The following is a 17,794-nucleotide window of genomic DNA, read 5'->3' on the forward strand; positions in this document are numbered from 1 at the left end:
GCCTGCCCAATTACTTTCCTGGAATTAGCTACTGTGACTAGTGTCCTTTCTGAAGAATAATAGTATTTAACGACTTTTGAAAGCAGTTTTTAAAAGGCCTCTTTATAACAACATTCAGCAATTTTAAGGTTATAACCTGAATTAATGTATTTTTTTCCTTTTTTTTCTGATTCTCATTAGGACATTTCTGTAAACCTAAAACTAGCTCTGAATGAGGTTAAGTTTCAGGCCAATGTTTCTTTTTCAGTTTCTTTTTCTTTTTAAGCACATGAAAAAATATCTTGTAGTGAGATAGTATGTAAGGACTCAAATACAAGATAATTCCCTTTTCTAATAGATCACTTCAGGAAGTTAGAAACCTTAACTTATATTCAGGCATATAGATATTCTAATTTTGGGCTCATGATATATTAGCTTAATTTGCACATACATTCCAAGGTATAAAAGTGATCTTTCTACAGCTATCAGAAATGGAAGTTTTTAGGGAGATACTGATCAAAGGATGTAAAATTTCCGTTAGACAGTAGAAATATTTGAAGAGACCTGTGTACAACATGGTGTCTGTTATTTATTATAATGTACTAGAGTCTTGAAAATTGCTAAGTGTAGACTTTAAATATCCATACCATAAAATAACTGATAAGTAATATTAAGTAATTCATGTTATTAGCTCAATTTAGCCATTCTGTAGAGTATGTATATTTCAAAAAATCATGTTGTCCCACACCTGCCTTGCAAGTGCAAGGTCCTGAGTTCAATCCCGAGTACCAAAAAAAAAATCATGTTGTACATGACAAATATGTTCAATTTTTATTTGCTAATTAAACATAAATAATAAAAGTGTTAAATAAAACATCTTAGATTTTTGACAGTCATGTGAGCAGAGTATATTCTTACCATGTACTGTGTATGAGAAAAGACTTAGTTTTCTTACTTATTTTTTAAAATGTGTATTCATTTTTTAGGTCTTAATATCATATTTAATATCAAAATGTATTTACTTCAAAATTAATCACTCAAAGTACTGTTTAGATGTCATAAAATAATCAAATTCAGATATTTTGTTGTATTTTGTTATTGGTATTTTGAGTTTCATTTATTAGAAATGTGTTCTTGTATACTGATTTTTTAATTTGATTTAATTTGTGGTTAGTGTATATAAAGATTATGTCATCCAGTAGTTTGTAAATAAGCTTTATAAGGAAAATGAAGTTGATGTTTACGTAATAATTCCAGGATATTCTCTTATTTTTTATTTGTTTTTTTTTGTTTGTTTGGGGTTTTTTGTGGTACCAACGATTGAACTCAGGACCTTGGGCTTGCGAGACAGGCAGTGGAACCACTGTGCTAAATCCCCAGCCCTCTCTTATTTTTTAAATAAATATTTATGTTCGTAAAGATAGTGGAGTGGCAAGATAGTGCCCCTACTAGAATAAATATAGATGATGTTTAATAAAGATAAACTGGAGTTTTCCTTAATGCCTGAATATGGCCAAAATAATTCTGTACCTAGTTGTACCTCAAAAGTAAGGTAGTCACTTAGGCAGTTAACTTCCTCATAAAGGAAGGTGGTCATACAGAAACACACAAGTATTGAACCTTTACTGATACTGTACACACACACAGAGATTTTGAGCTTTGTTCTGACATTTTATATACAGAGTAGATCATCTTCATTTTTCAGTATCAACATTTCTTCAGCTGGCCTGCACTGTGAATAAAAATGAAATCAGTTGAAGGAGCATGTCATTTGTGTTTGAATAGAAAAAGCTCCAGTTGAATAAGCTTTATAAAAGCTGTAAGTTGAATACAGCTTTATGAAATCAGTGAAGACAAGGTAGGATGAGACAGCATCTGATAAAGAGCAACTCTTTGCCTGTGCCCACGTTCTGAGGTGACCCTGCTCTGAGGGACCCTTCTTCATGAGGTTGTTGACAAGACTAGTAAGCTGTCAGGTAGAACAAGTCCAGAGGGTGCTGTGGTAAATTGAAGCTTTTAAGTCATTGCCAGTTATTATTATAGAGTAAGCGGAGAAATTAATACGGATTCCATTTTTGAAAGGTGTTTGGAATTTTAAGAGTTTTTGTTATGTCTCTGATTCTAGGTGTTTTTAAGGCATCAACCACTTTAACATGGTCATAGATTCACCATAAGTCAGCTGTCAGTAGTATCAAGTAGCAGTAAAATCAGGACTTGCTATCTTATATTGAAAGGCTTTTTGAAATTGTTTACTATGAAATAATGTTTTAGGCCTTAGTAAAGAAGAGAGATTTATTTGTTCTTTTTTAAACTTTGGTGTTACTATTTTCTACATTTTTAGTGGTTTGAACTTATGGTTTCATCTTGAAAATTATTTCTAAGATTTTTTTATCCATTAAATTTATCACAAGGAACAATTTTAGGCCATCTATTCCTATTATCACTTACTAGGGACAATATAATTTATTTGAGTTTGTTGAACACATGGAAATACATGGTGGCTCTTTGTTTTGGATTCAATATATGTATTAATATATTTGCAGACTATTCAGATGAACTTTGCCCGGCTGTAGAACTCAGCCACCCGGAAAACTGCTTCCTTGCCATACCCCTTATAAAATATGTTTGCAGCTAATCTTTTTGGAAAGTTTTTACTCTGAAAACATTTCCCTACTCCTCATTAATCTGCTAGGCTTATTGTCCTTCCAGATGTTTGGAAATTCACGTAGGTGATAAACATTTGTTTTGGGCAAAACTGAATTCCTTAGATTGTACACAGACTGGTATAATTGTGTGGAGATTTGTGAAAGAAACAGGAAATTTCTGTCTTTCTCTGGAGTTGACAGCCAGTCAGAAAATACTCCTAATATCATAAATTGGAAGTAAATAAATGTGTACTAAATAGCCAACACAAAACTATGGGATTTTTACTTTCCTTTTCTATAACTAGAGATAATAGAAATGAATAATTTTCTCAAATTGTCTTACATTGACTTTGCTGAATTCTCAAAAACATTTTTACACATTTTGATAATTTCTTTTCTTGCTTTCAGGAGTTACAACCAGAAGCGATATATGTATATAATTCTATACTCTTTACTGTCTCTCTCTCTTTTTCTTTTTTTTGGTACCGGGGATTGAACTTGGGTTCTTGCGCTTGCGCAGCAGGCGGCAAAACCACTGAGCTAAATCCCAGGCCATATACTCTTTGAATATAGTATTTTTTTAGTCAAGTTTTAAAAACGTTTTTAAAATTAGGCTTCAGGACTTATACTAAACACAACTATAAAGTTCAAAAGCAAGTTATAAACCTAATAACTCTAAATGAGATTCTTAATTGTGATTCCCCTCATATGCATAGTTTGTGGTACTATCTTGAATTCTTCAAAATAAAAAAGAAGCCTTATAAATACTTTGAAGGTACTGTCTTTCATAATGTCCTTTATAAAGTTTCCTATTAAATAACATGTTTTGTTCACAATTTATATAAGCGCCTATAACCTGTGCACCTTCTGTTTTTCTACTCTGAGATTCTTAATTAGTTTTGTTGATACTGAGGATTTAGTTGCTTCAGTGTATTGCTGCATACAAACAAGTGGTATGCATGTGTGTGTGTAGGGGGTTGTTGAGGGAATTTTCTTTCTCTCTTGTAGCTGGCAGAGTCTGAAATGAGATGGCAGCATAACAGTGTCAGACTGTAACATGAGTGTGTTTTAGTTGTCTTTCCCGAGTAGGATGGATAAAGCCTACAGTTTCAAAGGTGCATCATCAGCAAGACCATAGCCCCCAGCTATAGCCCTGCTGAAGCCTCATTTTGAATGTCTTCAGATTGTATCTTTAGAATTATAGAAGTAGTCTTGGGGGATCAACAATGAACCATATTTGTTAAAAAGAAGACTTAGAACATAATAGCATTTTAAACTCACAGTGAAAACATGCCATCTTAAAATTATAAAAATGCTTACCTAAAATTTTTACAACACTTTTCTAGTTACTAGAATCAGAGAAGTATATAATCTCTTATATAGAACATTTGAGATAATTTTCTTAAAATTATAGTCCACTGTAGGATTTTTAATAGACATCAGGTCATTGAATAAACAAATTTATTAAGGAGCAGTCTTTGCCATCTCTGCAAAACCAGTTATAAAAGATAACATGTAATGTAAATGGTTAGTTAATAAATATTATTAAACTATTTCTAGCTACTTAGACCTCTCAGCTGCTTGAACTTATATAGTTTATGATCAGTCCTTTAGCTGGGCTGAGAGAATAAAATTGAATTGGGGGCTCATTTAACTTATGTCTGCCACCTAATCTTACTGCAGAGACCTTTTAGCTAAAAAGAAAATAGAGGAAGAAAAACTAGATATTTAGTATTTGTTCTGTATTATACTTTTAAGAGAGCCTGTTAAATATAGAGTATACCAGAAAAAAGTGATGTTATTATTTTTATTTTGTTATTTGGCCCATAGGTTTTTTGGAAGTTTTTTGTTGTTGGTTTTTTTGGTTCTGGGATCGAACTCGGGACCTTGTTCTTGTGAGGCAGGCGCTGGAACCACTGAGCTAAATCCCCGGCCCTTGGCTCATAGTTTAAGACATCAGTAATACAATACTATTGTGACAGAAAGCAGTAAGATAAATATGTTAAAATAACAAATGTAATGAAATTTTGTCTTTGGATTTGTGATTAGTAATTATTAATGAGCAAATATACCCAATGTTTTTCTGACTCGTTTAACTTAATCCATACTGTTGGCATTCTTGCCCTCACCTGCTGCCCTCACTATTATTAACAGGAAGTGTAGTCTTTGGAGAGTCAGGACTCCAGCTTCCTCTGCTGACTCAGTCTGTGAGCATGGGTAAGTCTGAGAAGCTCTCCGTGTCACAGTATGCCCATTGCAATATCTGTACAGTAGCTTCCAGCCCATGTGTCTTTCTGTGGCTGCTCTTCCTCATTATGTCATGTGTTTTTATCTCTCATTATTGCTTTTGCCTTGTGCGTCCACTGGGCAGCAGAAACAGAAAAAGAAATAGATAATAACTTCCATCTTAATTGATGGAAATTCCCACAGATTAGTCATGTTGCTGTTTAATGTGTTCCTCAAAGCAGTATCACTAAGCCATACATGCCAATTCTCTCATTTGTCACTTTCCTCCATCTTTAAAAGAAAAGGGAAATTGACTTAATACTATTTTTTAAATAATATGTCTATTTTAAAAATAATTTATCTTTGTGGTTTTCGAGGATTGGCATGTATGTACTAGAATCTTTATAGTAGTATAAGCCTATCAATTAAAAGATAATATTTTAGTTTTTTTAAAGCCTAAATTATTTATGTTCTTTTCTGGTCATTTATGATACGTTTGCATTAAGATTCTAATGTCTCTTTTCACCAAATTAAAATTTTTATATGTGACCTCTATGTTTAATAAAGGCATAACAAGAAAAGCGGTAAGTCTGATTTACCACTTACCTTTGGTTCTTGGAGGCTAAGTTTAAGAACTGGCAAATTTTAGGATGGTCAGCATTCTGTAGACTTAGGATTGACTACTATAGAAGGCCCTTTTTGACAAAAGACTTGATCCTTCATAGCAGTTAAGAAGAATCACTGTCAAGTATTATATGAAAGAAAAAATTTGTCACTCAGAAAACTCAGCTCTCTCAGCGTATTAAAGAATTGGCCAATCAAGGATGGAAAAAACAGGTATTTTAAAAATTATTATTAACATATTTATTGAATGATCATTATGTCTCTTAAATAGTTTCTAGATTTTAAGCCTCTGGTATAGAGTCAGCAGTTCAAACTGTAGTGTGTTCTCATAAAATTGTTGAGCACATGGTTTTTAAAATTCCCTCAACTATTTACAGGAAATTAATTTAGAGATGATTCTTATAGATGACTGATAAGAAGAACCTAGTTTTAAAGAGGGCTGTGAATTCAGATGTCAGTAGTGCCCGCTCCATTGCAGAGATGTGCTGTATCAGGCCACTTAATCCCTGTGTCTCATTTATGGAATAGGAAGAACGTTTGAAGTACCCCATAGGCCATTGGGAAGATTAAATGAAATAAGCATGTGGATTTTTTTTTTTTTTTTTTTTTTTTTGCAGTACCAGGGATCAAACTCAGTACCTTGTGCTTTCGAGGCAAGCACAGTGCCACTGAGCTAAATCCCCAGCCCAGTTAAGTGAAATAAGGCGTTAAAGCAGCACACACCTGGCACAACTTAGGCACTCAGCATATGATAGTTGTGTTGCATGTTTGCCATATAGACACCATGAAGGAGGCAGCACGCACAGTAGTAAAAAAGTACCAAGTCTGAAGACACCTTGAATTTAGATTCTGGTTACAATTTAGTATGCATTATACTGCCTACGCCAATCTGCATCTTTTCTTTTCCTGAGTTTCCTTACCTGCAAATTGGGGATCACATTAGTACCGGCTTCATAAGATTGTATGACAGTTAGTTAAGTTAATCTCAGCCGCATGTTTAGAATAGTGTGGGCATGTGGTTAGTATCTGAATTATTTGTTCTTAGAATTATATTTTGACAATTCAGTATCTCAGTTCATACCACATGAATATATTTCTTCAGGTTTTGCCCATTAAGTTTTGCAACTTAGTGTTTCTTTCAATAAGTCAGAAAATTTTGCTCCATTTTCCACAAATATTTCTTTCTAAAGAAGTCAGAATGACTTGTAGCTCTTAATGCCTTGCTGTGTACCTTCATAACATTCGAAGAGCAGCTTATCTGATGAGCTTCAAGTGGGCAATGTAGTAGGCACGGGTTTCCCATGAAGTTCGTCTCTCATGGGTACTGCCAGTTCCCACAATCCTAGCATTCCCTGGGCATCAGTCAGTGTCTACAAGGAAAGATTTTCAAACAGTAAAGCATGTGAAAAGACAAACAGGCCCAAACTCAGAGCTCTCTAGGGACTCTGACCTCCAAAACAGACTCCGTTCTGACATTTTCACAGGCTTCTTGAAGGAATTCCAACAGGGTCATTCCATTTGGTAAACTCCTAAACAGACCCTCTGTCGTCAAGGACTGATTTATAGGTTTTCACCCTCTTATGTCCTTGTTCTGAGGAGATTAAGATAGTAGATCTAGCTGCTAAGATTTGTAAGGCATTTGATATATATGATAAGTACTATATGGAAGACTTGGTATTTTGAAGTAATAAAACAGTTATTTATAATGTTTAAAGAGATTTTGTGTTCTCAGTTGTCTTCTAAATTCTTTATTTTGATTCCAGGAAATGTGTGTCATAATCCCATCTCTACAGTAACTTTTCTCATTATTAAGCAAATCATTTAATGAAAAATTGATTAAATTCAGAAATCATTCTTCAAAACTAGTGTGTACTATAAATATACATAATATTTGTCATTGTTTCACAATGAACATCGGAGTGTGTGAAAGCAGAAAGTATTCCAGTGACAGAATATCTTTCTGAAAAGATATTCTTGAGATGATGGCAAGTGTTTAGATAATGCTTTAAGTCACTAAATAAGGTAGATCTATAAATTGTTTTTCAGTTAATCTGATCCCCTTAAACACATTTTGTAGATTATTGATAGCACTAAAAACAAATGAGAAGGAAAGACCCCACGAGAGTTGGAGCCTGAACAATTTAAGGAAATGAGCAATTAAGATTTATTTGGCTTACATTTGGCCTTAACCTCTAACAGCCTTACGGTTGTCCCACTGGAAGCCTGAGTAGCATGTATGAAATTCCAGAGGTGAACAATATTCCACACTGGAAAGGTCAGAATATTTTTTGAGATTCAGTATGAATGTATTTCTTGCTTGCATGTTTCTTTTCAATGAGTTAATCTTTTAGATGAATGATCACACTTCTAACAGCTTTTACACAACTAAAAATTTCTTATAATTTGGTATGTGTTTTTGTGCTAGGAATGTCATGTTTTGAATGAATTTCATTGGCTATAACATTGTGAATGCTACATTGCTGAGTGTATGGATTTTGATTTGATTGTATTTCTTTAAAGTATGTTGGGCTTTGGTTTGGTGGACAGTTGAGATTACTTTTGGATCACCCTCAAGGCCTTTCTTAAATTTCATTAGAAAAGACATATTATAGGATAGCATGCCTACTAGGGATGATGCCAATTCGGGCTGACCTCCTTTGAATTCTCTGCTGAACACCCTGCTAAATGCCCGAAGGAAACACTCTTTGTTCCCTAGGGCTGTTTGGAGCTCAGACATTTCCCCAACCTGGAGTACACTCTGGGAATAATTTAACTTGCGGTTCCCAGCCATTTCTTCACCCTTGTGTTACTCTCTGATACATGTACCCTAGTACTTGGCAAAGACTCAAGGTCACTTTCAGGCAGATTTCTAGAACTCCTTTTTAGTATAGATCTTCCTTTTCAGAAATCTGCCTTGCAACTTCTACTACCTTACCCTCCCCCAGCACTCATTTCTGTCTCCTCAGTTCAGCAAGCCTACCTATTGGCTCTCTTTGACTTTTTCCTTCTACTTACAGTCTGGAAGTTGCCTCCAGGCAGAGCCCAGGCCAGTTATAGGGCTCATCTCATTGTTTCCCTTCTCTTAGGGGCTGCAGCCCTGTATTACATGTTTCCCAAAGCATAAAAATAATTGTTTCTTGTAATTTATCTAGTGTTGCTGGTTTCTTATAGCAGGAAGTCCTATGCTTGTTGTTCTACCATGACCAAAAAACAGATTCTTCAGTAGAGATGCTTAACACAAGACCTGTGCCTTTCCACTGCTTCCTGCCTGGATGCATGTAACTTAGCCTTGTGGCAAGACTACAGTAGCAATGTGAATTCATTTTTTAATCCTCTTACACAATACTTGCTGGGGACACCAAGTTGTTCTGTGTTTTTGATTAGCGCATGTATGAAACCAATTTGTTGGTTAAAGATTGAGCCAAGTAATTCTCTAGTTTTGTAGTTGACACAGAATGGTCAGCAAGATGGCCGTAAAAGAAACCCTGCTAGAGCCTCTGAGCAGTTGGAGCCAATGACATATTATTCAGTTGATTGGAGAGGGCATCTTTTTTTTTTTTTTTTAAGTGTTGAGGAAAGGTTTCTGTTTGGCAGAATCCATTTTTAATAAAGAACTCATTATTTTCTCCTTCAATATTGAAATTTTTTTAAAAAGTTCTCTTTGCCACAGTATTTGAATCAACTTGGCAAAAGATTTAACCAGTAAGAGAGATAATTAAGGACTATTTTTTTTCTCACATGGTATTAAATGGGAATTTTCTTGTCAAGAATATCTAGATTATATTAAGGTAAACACAAGGAACTAGGCATAATGTCACATGCCTCTAATCCCAGCACTCTGGGAGGCTCAGGCAGGAGAATCACAAATTCTATCCCAATCTGGGCAATTTAGCAACTTAGTGAGACCCTGTATCAAAATGAAAAATAATGGGGCCTGGGATTTAGCTCAGTGGCATCACACCTGCCTTGCAAGTGCAAGGACCTGAGTTCAATCCCCAGAACCGCAAAAAAAAAATTAAAAAATTAAAAAGGGCTGGAGTTACAACTCAGTGCAGAGGACCTGGGTGGTTCATTACATACCCTATCATCAGCCCACTCCCCCCAAGAAAAAGAAGCTATACATAGAGGTCTGGAATGGAATACATCAAATTATTTTTGGCAGTTTACATATATATGCATCACTCCATCTTCCTTCTTTTCTATAATGTATGCTTTTCATGATGTACATATAATAATTTATATCCATAAAGAGAAAATCTTTTTTGTAAAAAATACATGTTATATAAGGAAGACTATCAGAGATTTGATAGCTTATGACTGTATTATGCTAAGGGAGCTTGATTAAACAACAGCAATTCAAATCTTCACAATTCATCAAAAAGTTTTATTCTTGAGGTGCACAATCTTAAAGAAAAATTTTTGTTGACATAGTTTTGAATGAGAGAAATAAAATAGGATATTACTAATATTATCTGATGCTATCATTCAAACCCTGTAACAGCATAATCATTGAAACACAACTTGATCAGACTCTATAATTTGGCCCCTCCCAAAGTCAACCTTTTTTTTTTTTTTTTTTTTTTTTGCGGTACTGGGGATTGAACTCAAACCTTGGGTTTGCCAGGCAGGCATGGCACCGCCGAACTACATCCCCAGCCCCTTCAACATTCTTGCTTTACACTTGGGCCCAGTGATTTAAATTACCACCCCGGTTCGTGGGGCCACCCTCACTTGCCATGCACTGGTCTCACAATGTGAAAAGCTGCAGTGGGAGTTTGGAGACAAAAAGCAGATCAGTGTCTAGTAAGGGACTTGGTAAGTGAAGTAAGTGTCTGGGTCAAAACTGGCCTCCAGAGATGGAGAAGAATCAACCTAGAATAGATGGGCAGCACCATCAAGGAGCTGTTGGGCCTAGTTCTCATTCATTAGGTTCAGGTAGCCTGCTGATAGTACAGGAGAAGCTGTATGAAAAAGATAACCCTAAAAAATGAGAAGTAAAAAGATTATATTTTTGAAAATTAGAATCAATATATATTCATACTTTGTACTGTAGACTGTGTCACATTTGATTTTTTGAAACATTTTTATATATATAATTCTAATTTGTTGGCTCACATGTTTAGAAACAATGTGGTAAGTAGTTCAATTGTAGTAATGCACAATTTTTTCCAAAAGAAGTTTTGTTTTCAAGCTACACACATTTTTTTTTTTGGTACCGGGGATCGAACTCGGGACCTTGCACTTACGAGGCAGGCGACGGAACCACTGAGCTAAATCCCCGGCCCCTACTTTTGCTTTTTTAAGGATTATAATCAGATTAATAACTAACACATATTCTGACCTTCTTTGTAACCTGCGTCATCTTACAAAAACAAGCTATTATTTTCCTCATTCCCTTTAATAATGTAACCAATCAATGCATATTTTTTTAGATCTCCTACAAGCAAAACTGTGTTAGGTTTTCCCATGTGTTTCTGCATATTATCACATTTTTCTTCCCTACCACACAGCAAGCCTATAACTAATTGGTAAATAGCTAACTGGTAAAAAGCACTAAATTCTGCTAGTAGGGAGAGGTTCTCTCCCCCTGTGACTAGGCAAGGGCATTTTACTCATGAGTTTTAATTGTGTCCATTTTATAAGACTTATAAACTGGGAGACAGAGAGGTTAAATAATATAAGAATGACCAGCTAATAAGGAATAAACTTATAAAACCATGGTTGGCTCTAAAGCTACCTCTAAAGGTTATAAATAATTCAATTACAATAGGACAGATTGATTTTATTTGAAAGAAATTTAGAATAAAGTCACTTTTGAGATTATTGCTTTTAACTTTTACATAAAATAATTACAAAAGGCATAAAATAATCATACTTCTCTCTGCAAGATTTAACTTGCATAGAATTGTTCTACTCTAAGGGCTGGGGATTTAGCTCAGTGGTTCCGGTGCCTGCCTCACAAGCACAAGGTCCTGAGTTCGATATCCAGTACCACAGCAAAAAAAAAAAAAGAATTGTTCTACTCTAAAAGCCTTCTAAAGATAAAATAGTCTAGAGTCAGCCATGTACCTCATCAAACCTGCCAGGATTGCCTTCTCTTTCAGTTTAACCAACATACATAATTAGTGCTATATAAAATTTATGTGTGTGGACAATCATACAAAGGAAAATCATTGCCACCTTCAGTATTCTCTTCTCATGTTATATTCTACTTTACATTCTTCCCAGAAAATGTTGCTAAGAAAAAACTTTTTTTGACATTAGATTGCTTTTATTTTTTATTACCGTGCGTTGCGATTGATCAAACATCTTATCATAAATCTTTATCATTCTGATTATTTTCCTTTTTATGGTAATTCAGAACACAGAATTGTAGTTTTTTGTGTCTGTTTATTCTAGCCTACTACTTTTGAAGGCACTCAGCTAAAGAATGATTATTATCATTTCTCTAGTAAATGGCGAAATCATCTTCTTTTTTTTGTACCAGGGATTGAACTCAGAACCTTGCGCTTGCAAGGCAGGCTCTGCTTGTATTTGTTTTTTAATTGGAAAAGTATCACCATTACTGTCAACATTTTTGATGTATAGATTGTCCCAAATATGATCAAAGACCCCTTTCAAGGTTTTGGGGTTTTTTTAACCTATCCTTTTTCACTTTTGGCACAATGTATTTTAGGATCACCTTATATTCCATCGACCCAGTCTTAGAATTAGCCCTTTCTCTAGGAATCTCCAGTTCGTTTTAGGGAAGAATATAACAAAGACCTGAGTATTAGATATATTCATCATTAGTTGATGATTCTGCTTCTAGCCCTTTTCAGTAAGTAGAGCTAAGAAATGTAAAATGTCATGAGTTCAGGCCAAGGATAGTCATGCAGTCTTGAAGAAGGTAAACAAAATGAGAGTATTTACTTTGTCAAATATGAAGACCTATTATAACACAGTGGTACTTTAGACAAACAGTTTGACCAATGGAACAGAATAGAGAAATCAAAAATAGACAATACTCAGTCACCTTATTCATAAGTAACTTATGTGTAGTGAGGGAAAGGGTGGCCTTTTTGAATAAAAGGTTCTGCATTATTTAAATATCTAGCCAAAAGAAGTTTATATGTAACTCATATCATACACATAGAAAAATCAACTGTGAAAAGTAAAGCAGTACTGAATTTTTTTGGAGGAAATCTCTGTATGACCTTGAAGTGGGCAGAATTTTCTTAAATAGGACACAAGTGCCACTATCCATAAAAGAAACAAAACCAGACTTATTGTATTTAAGAACTCTTGTGCACTAAGAAACATTGAGGGAAGAACTGTGATCCACACAGTGAGAAGAGAGAAAGCCCAATGCATATATTTAACAAAAGTCTACTCCATAATAAAGGACTCCTACAAGCCAGTGTCATCAGTGGGTAGGAGCTTTGACAGATACTTCACAAAAGAAGATATCCAGATGATAAATATATATGTGAATAAGGTGTATTCCTTAGTCATCAGAGGAGTGCAGTTGAAAACCTTAATGAAATACTGCCATAAACCCTCAAGAAATTGAGAACGCCAGGTGTGTCAAGGATATGGAGCAGTTAGTAGATGTGTAAATATAGTGGCATAACTATTTTTAAACCGTGTTAAGTATAATTCTGCCCTGGGTATCAAAATCTACTGCTAAATTTATAGTCAATAGAAATGCATATATGGCATGTGTTCATCAAAAGATGCTGTTTTAATTTGAAGTATATGAAATTGCCATTTTTTATAGAGACTTTCAGCAATTACGTATGGCTCAGTCTACTACACTGTTCATAGCATCACGGTTTGTTATAGTGAAAGTCTAGAAACTACTCAAATGCCCATCTGCAGTAGGATAGGTAAGTAAACTGTGATGTCACCCAGTGGAATGCAACATTAACAATGAACTACAATTACATGCAAGAATATTCATAAGTGTCCCCCAGATAAGATTAAGCAAAGGCAGCTAGTCACCAAAAAGTATATATGATTCCACGTACATAAAATACAAAAACATGTAAAACTACAATATGGTGTTAGAAATCTGAATAGTGGTTACCCTTGGAGAGTGACTAGAAGGGAAGCAAAGGCAGGAGCTCTAGGGCACAGGAAATATTGGATTTCCTAACGCTAGTTGAGTGTGTTCTCTTTGTGAAACTTCAGTGAATTGTTCACTGAACCATATTTGTACTTTTTTGGGTATGTATTACACTGACATAAAGTAAAACTCCTAAATGTAATTTCAGTCTAACACCATAGACTTTCTCATTTCTTTCCCCTAGTTCTTATTCATATATTTTTTGGCCTACATTTACAAACCTTGATTTCCCAAAACATGTATTTATTCATTTGCTCAATCCTACAATAAATACAATAATTTTAGGATTACAGTGTAGATGCTACTACTAAGAACAAATCCAGGGCTGGGGATTTAGCTCAGTGCTGTCATGCCTACCTCGCAAGTGCATGGTCCTGAGTTCAATCCCCAGTACTGCAAAAAAAAAAAAATAGCAAATCCATTAACTTCCGGATTTTTGGGTGGGTTGGTTGGTTGGACTTTGAGACAGAGTCTTTTCAAGTTACCCCGTCTGGCAGTTATCAGGCAGTCCTCCTGCCTCGGCCTCCCAGAGTGCTAGGATTACAACCATGTGCCACCACACTTAATCTAAATTCAAGGGTTCTTTGCAGTTTTTTGTCCTCAGACTGTATCCCATGGAGGAGAGATAAACAGACAGACAGATAGGTGGATGGATGGATATTTATTTCAAGACAGTCTTCAAAAGTTTCTTGGGTTTTTTCAGCCTGTTTTTCTGTCTGCCTTCCTGCCTGCCTTCTTCTCTTTCTTGAAATATATAACAGATTTCATTGTATACTGTTTTTTATATTTTTATCTTTTGGTTAGATTTCTTGGGACCCAGTTGTAAACAAGTCAGCTTTGACCATTTCAAAAGACTTTTTAGGAGAAATGGTTCAATTTCTTAAGGGAAATACAGTGGAACCTTGACTTACGAATTCATTTCATTCACGAAGGCTGGTTGTAACTCAAGTTGGTCTATTGAAGGCTCAGGCTCCTTTACACAGCCTTCGAAGTCTCTCCTGATGACAGGCAGATCTCAGTGTCCTTGGAGAGACACTGGCCCAGGATTTCTCAATTAATCCCATACAAGAAAGGATGTTGTCATGTTCCTTCCAGAACTCTTTAAGAGTTAAATCTGTACCTGACACCATCTGGAAGCACAAGCAGCCAGCATTCAAGTCATAACTCAAGACTTTGTTTGTTAGTTAAAACTAAAATTCCTGTTGTAACCCAAGTTGTTCGTATGTCAGGCCAGTCATAACTCGAGGGTCCACTGTATTTTAATTTTCAAGAAAGTAAGTAATCATTACAGCCTAGACATCTGTCATTTATAACATATTCCCTACTATTTTAGCATTATCCATCAACTTATTCTATGTCTAAGCACAAGCTATATTTTAATGAATATTCAGTGTATTCAGAAATTATATAATTGAGATCAAGTCCACGTAAAAGCCATTTTCCTAAATAGTTTAGATTGCACTTTTTAAAACAAACCTTTATTCTTCTTTTCTTGCAGTTATTTTCACTAAAAAACAGCTATCACGAGGAATAGGAAGGGCAACATGTTTATTGATGGCTTCATATGGGCCAGCACTGCACTTGGTGCTTTCCTTACATTATCCTATTTAATTTTCCCAGTGTCTTGTAAGTTTGATCAAAGTTGTCTTTTCATGTTTTGAACACAAGGAACTAATAGAAACTGAAGCTTCAAGAGATTTGGAAACTTAGCCAAAGTTACACAGCTGGAAGTGACAGATTGGGATTTGTCTGAGCCCAGGTCTTTTTGACTCCAAAGCACATGTTCAACTAGGAGCATTTTCCTTATTTAGATTAAAATCGTTTTTATTGAGGTTTAGGGTTGATTCTGTGTGAGAAAGGAAAAAAGAAAAAGACTAAAATAAAAAAAAGTAGTGTTCAGGTTTGAGATGTTAACACTTCTTTCCAGGCCAAAAAAAGTTAGACATTTAGTTGCTGCTCCAATTCCTGGAAACAGTTTCCATGATGAATCTTTTGTCCCAATGGGGTGGTGGGGTGGTGGTGGTGGTACTGGTATTAGTAAGTTTAAGTCATTTAATTTCTTGATGTATTGCCCCAGAGTATCTGTACTGCCAGTTATAAGGGTAAATTGTGTGGTTAATACGAGGATTATCTGAGAAACCATGGAAATAACTTCTGATCTGGTCTTTCTTCATCTTTGCTACCTTGGAGAGTTGCTGTTGGCTGCTCATTGGTCTGATGAAAGAGGTTGCTGGGTATGTGTTGTATAAATCTACATGCCCTGCATTCCAGCCTTGCTCAGCTATTGAGTTTTTTCCACACATTGTCTACTCTTGGGGCATTGTATTTGTGTATGTGTTGTTCTCTGCATGTTCTCACTGTCCTTGCCTGTCCAGCCTTCTCATCCCAGCAACCTTGTTTGTGAGGCACCATCCTCTAATGCCCCACTTTCCCCCCTTTTCATCCAACTAGATGATTCAGAGTAGAGTTGTTGGTTTGTCATTCTAAGCCATAAAATGGTTAACCTTTGCCTTCTGTGTTGTCTTGTAGTACAAGCCTAGCTTTGAGCTTTGAACACACAGTGTAGCCCAGGCTGGCCTCAAACTTGTATGCCCTTCTTCCCTCAGACTCTCACGTGCTGGGTATATAGACGTGCGCCACCACACCTGGCTCATGGAGCTACATTTTTTACCTAACTGGTTATGTGACTGTTGTTTGATGATATTACACATATTTATTAAGTATTGCACTCAATGATCTGTTCTCTCAAGGACAGTTCAATTTATTCCATAACTATTCATAAGTGCCACTAGTATCATATTTGCTCGACACACTAACCAAATAAGAAAACAAAAAAAGGTTTAATTTTCTTCATATTTTTAAATCTGTTAAAAATAGGGTTTCTATATAATTGCTGAACAGTATCCTCAGGCAGGAGGATGTCAAACGTGTCTCAAAGTAAAAAAAAAAAATAAAACAATAAAAGGGCTTGGGATATAGCTCAGTCCAAAGGTGCAGGCTTCAGTTCCCAGTGCTGAAAATCCACTCACTTGGATTTGGTTAGTGCATACCTATAATCCCAAGACGCTGGGAAGACAAGGCAGGAGAATTACAAGTTCTGGTCTAACCAAGGCAACTTGGTGACTTAGTGAGACCCTGTCTCAAAAAATTTTACAACCCCTGGTATACGAAGGTCTTAGGTTTAATAACTAAAACAATAATCATGCTGCTAATTACTGAGTGGTGATTTTCTAATTGTCATTCCTTGCATGTATTAAGTAACATTCTACCTTACATATGAGCTTTCTTTTCTCCATCTTTTATTTATTAATTTAATCCATCTATTATTAGTCAGTATGGAATCATGGACTGTATGGGTATACTCTGTTACTGTTATTTCTTTTGATGCTTCAGTTATCTTTGAGTTGGCCAGTGGGAAATTCTTCAAACTGGCATCTGTGTTCCTGTAACAAGTTCTGTTGTTTTTTAAGCACCTGTTTACTTACTGACACAAGATGTTCTGGGCTCAGCTTGTATTTTCCTGCCCCAATCTTTAAATCAGTCATTTCTTCAAAAAAGTCTGGTTATTTGTGGGAAAATGGATGCACCTTGAGACCATAATATTAAGTGAAATAAATCAGACACACAAGCTTAAATATGATATGGTTTCTCTTACAGGAGAAACCCAAAGTAAAAATAAAGAATAAAATAAAAGATAACAGGAATTAGGGAGATAGATCATTCTCAAAGGGAAAGGGATGAAGAGATGGAGAGAGGACGCCCTGCCCCAGCACACAGGAGGTGAGCCCCAAGGGCACCAGCAGCACGCCCTCCCCCGTCAAAATGATAAGACAGGTAAACAAGTCTCAAAACCAGACTTCCAGATCACCTAAAGCAACCCCAAAGGGATACGAGATGGAACACTCTGATACGCAACCACCTGGACTCCCTGAACTGGCAACAAAAGAGGATCTGGGAAAAATGAAATCAGAAATAATTACTCAAATAACAGCAAAGATTGTGCCCATAGTGCAAGACATAATTAATAAATCTAGAGAGGGCACAGATAAAAAAATAGAGGAGCTGAGGAACATGATGGAATCCCAACATAGGAAACAAATGGAATCCATAAAACAGATGCAAACAGATTTTCAGGAAATTAAAAACTCCATTGAAAGCTTATGCAGCAGAATGAGCCAAGGTGAGAACAGAATTTCAGACATAGAAGATAAGA

At 35.6% G+C, this 17,794-nt stretch overlaps 1 protein-coding gene across 7 annotated transcripts in view; it reads left to right on the forward strand.

The window, feature by feature from the left end:
* Mrtfb (myocardin related transcription factor B) overlaps positions 1–17,794 on the forward strand; it is a 191,086-nt gene that overhangs the window by 79,775 nt on the left and 93,517 nt on the right. For 4 of the 7 annotated variants that reach the window (XM_087209142.1, XM_004855843.4, XM_013076393.3 and 1 more), the window contains one exon: positions 4,779–4,841. The exons of 2 other annotated variants lie outside the window; for them this stretch is intronic. In XM_087209142.1, coding sequence (XP_087065268.1) covers positions 4,779–4,841 — 63 coding nt within the window. Of the gene's footprint in view, positions 1–4,778; positions 4,842–5,764; positions 15,816–17,794 lie in introns of those variants that run through there. One more of the 7 variants, XM_013076392.3, reaches the window with a different exon arrangement.

Source organism: Heterocephalus glaber, unplaced genomic scaffold (assembly GCF_053883595.1).
Source record: "Heterocephalus glaber isolate CG9 unplaced genomic scaffold, H.glaber_assembly_v1.0 deba00000943, whole genome shotgun sequence".
Lineage (NCBI taxonomy): Eukaryota > Metazoa > Chordata > Mammalia > Rodentia > Bathyergidae > Heterocephalus > Heterocephalus glaber.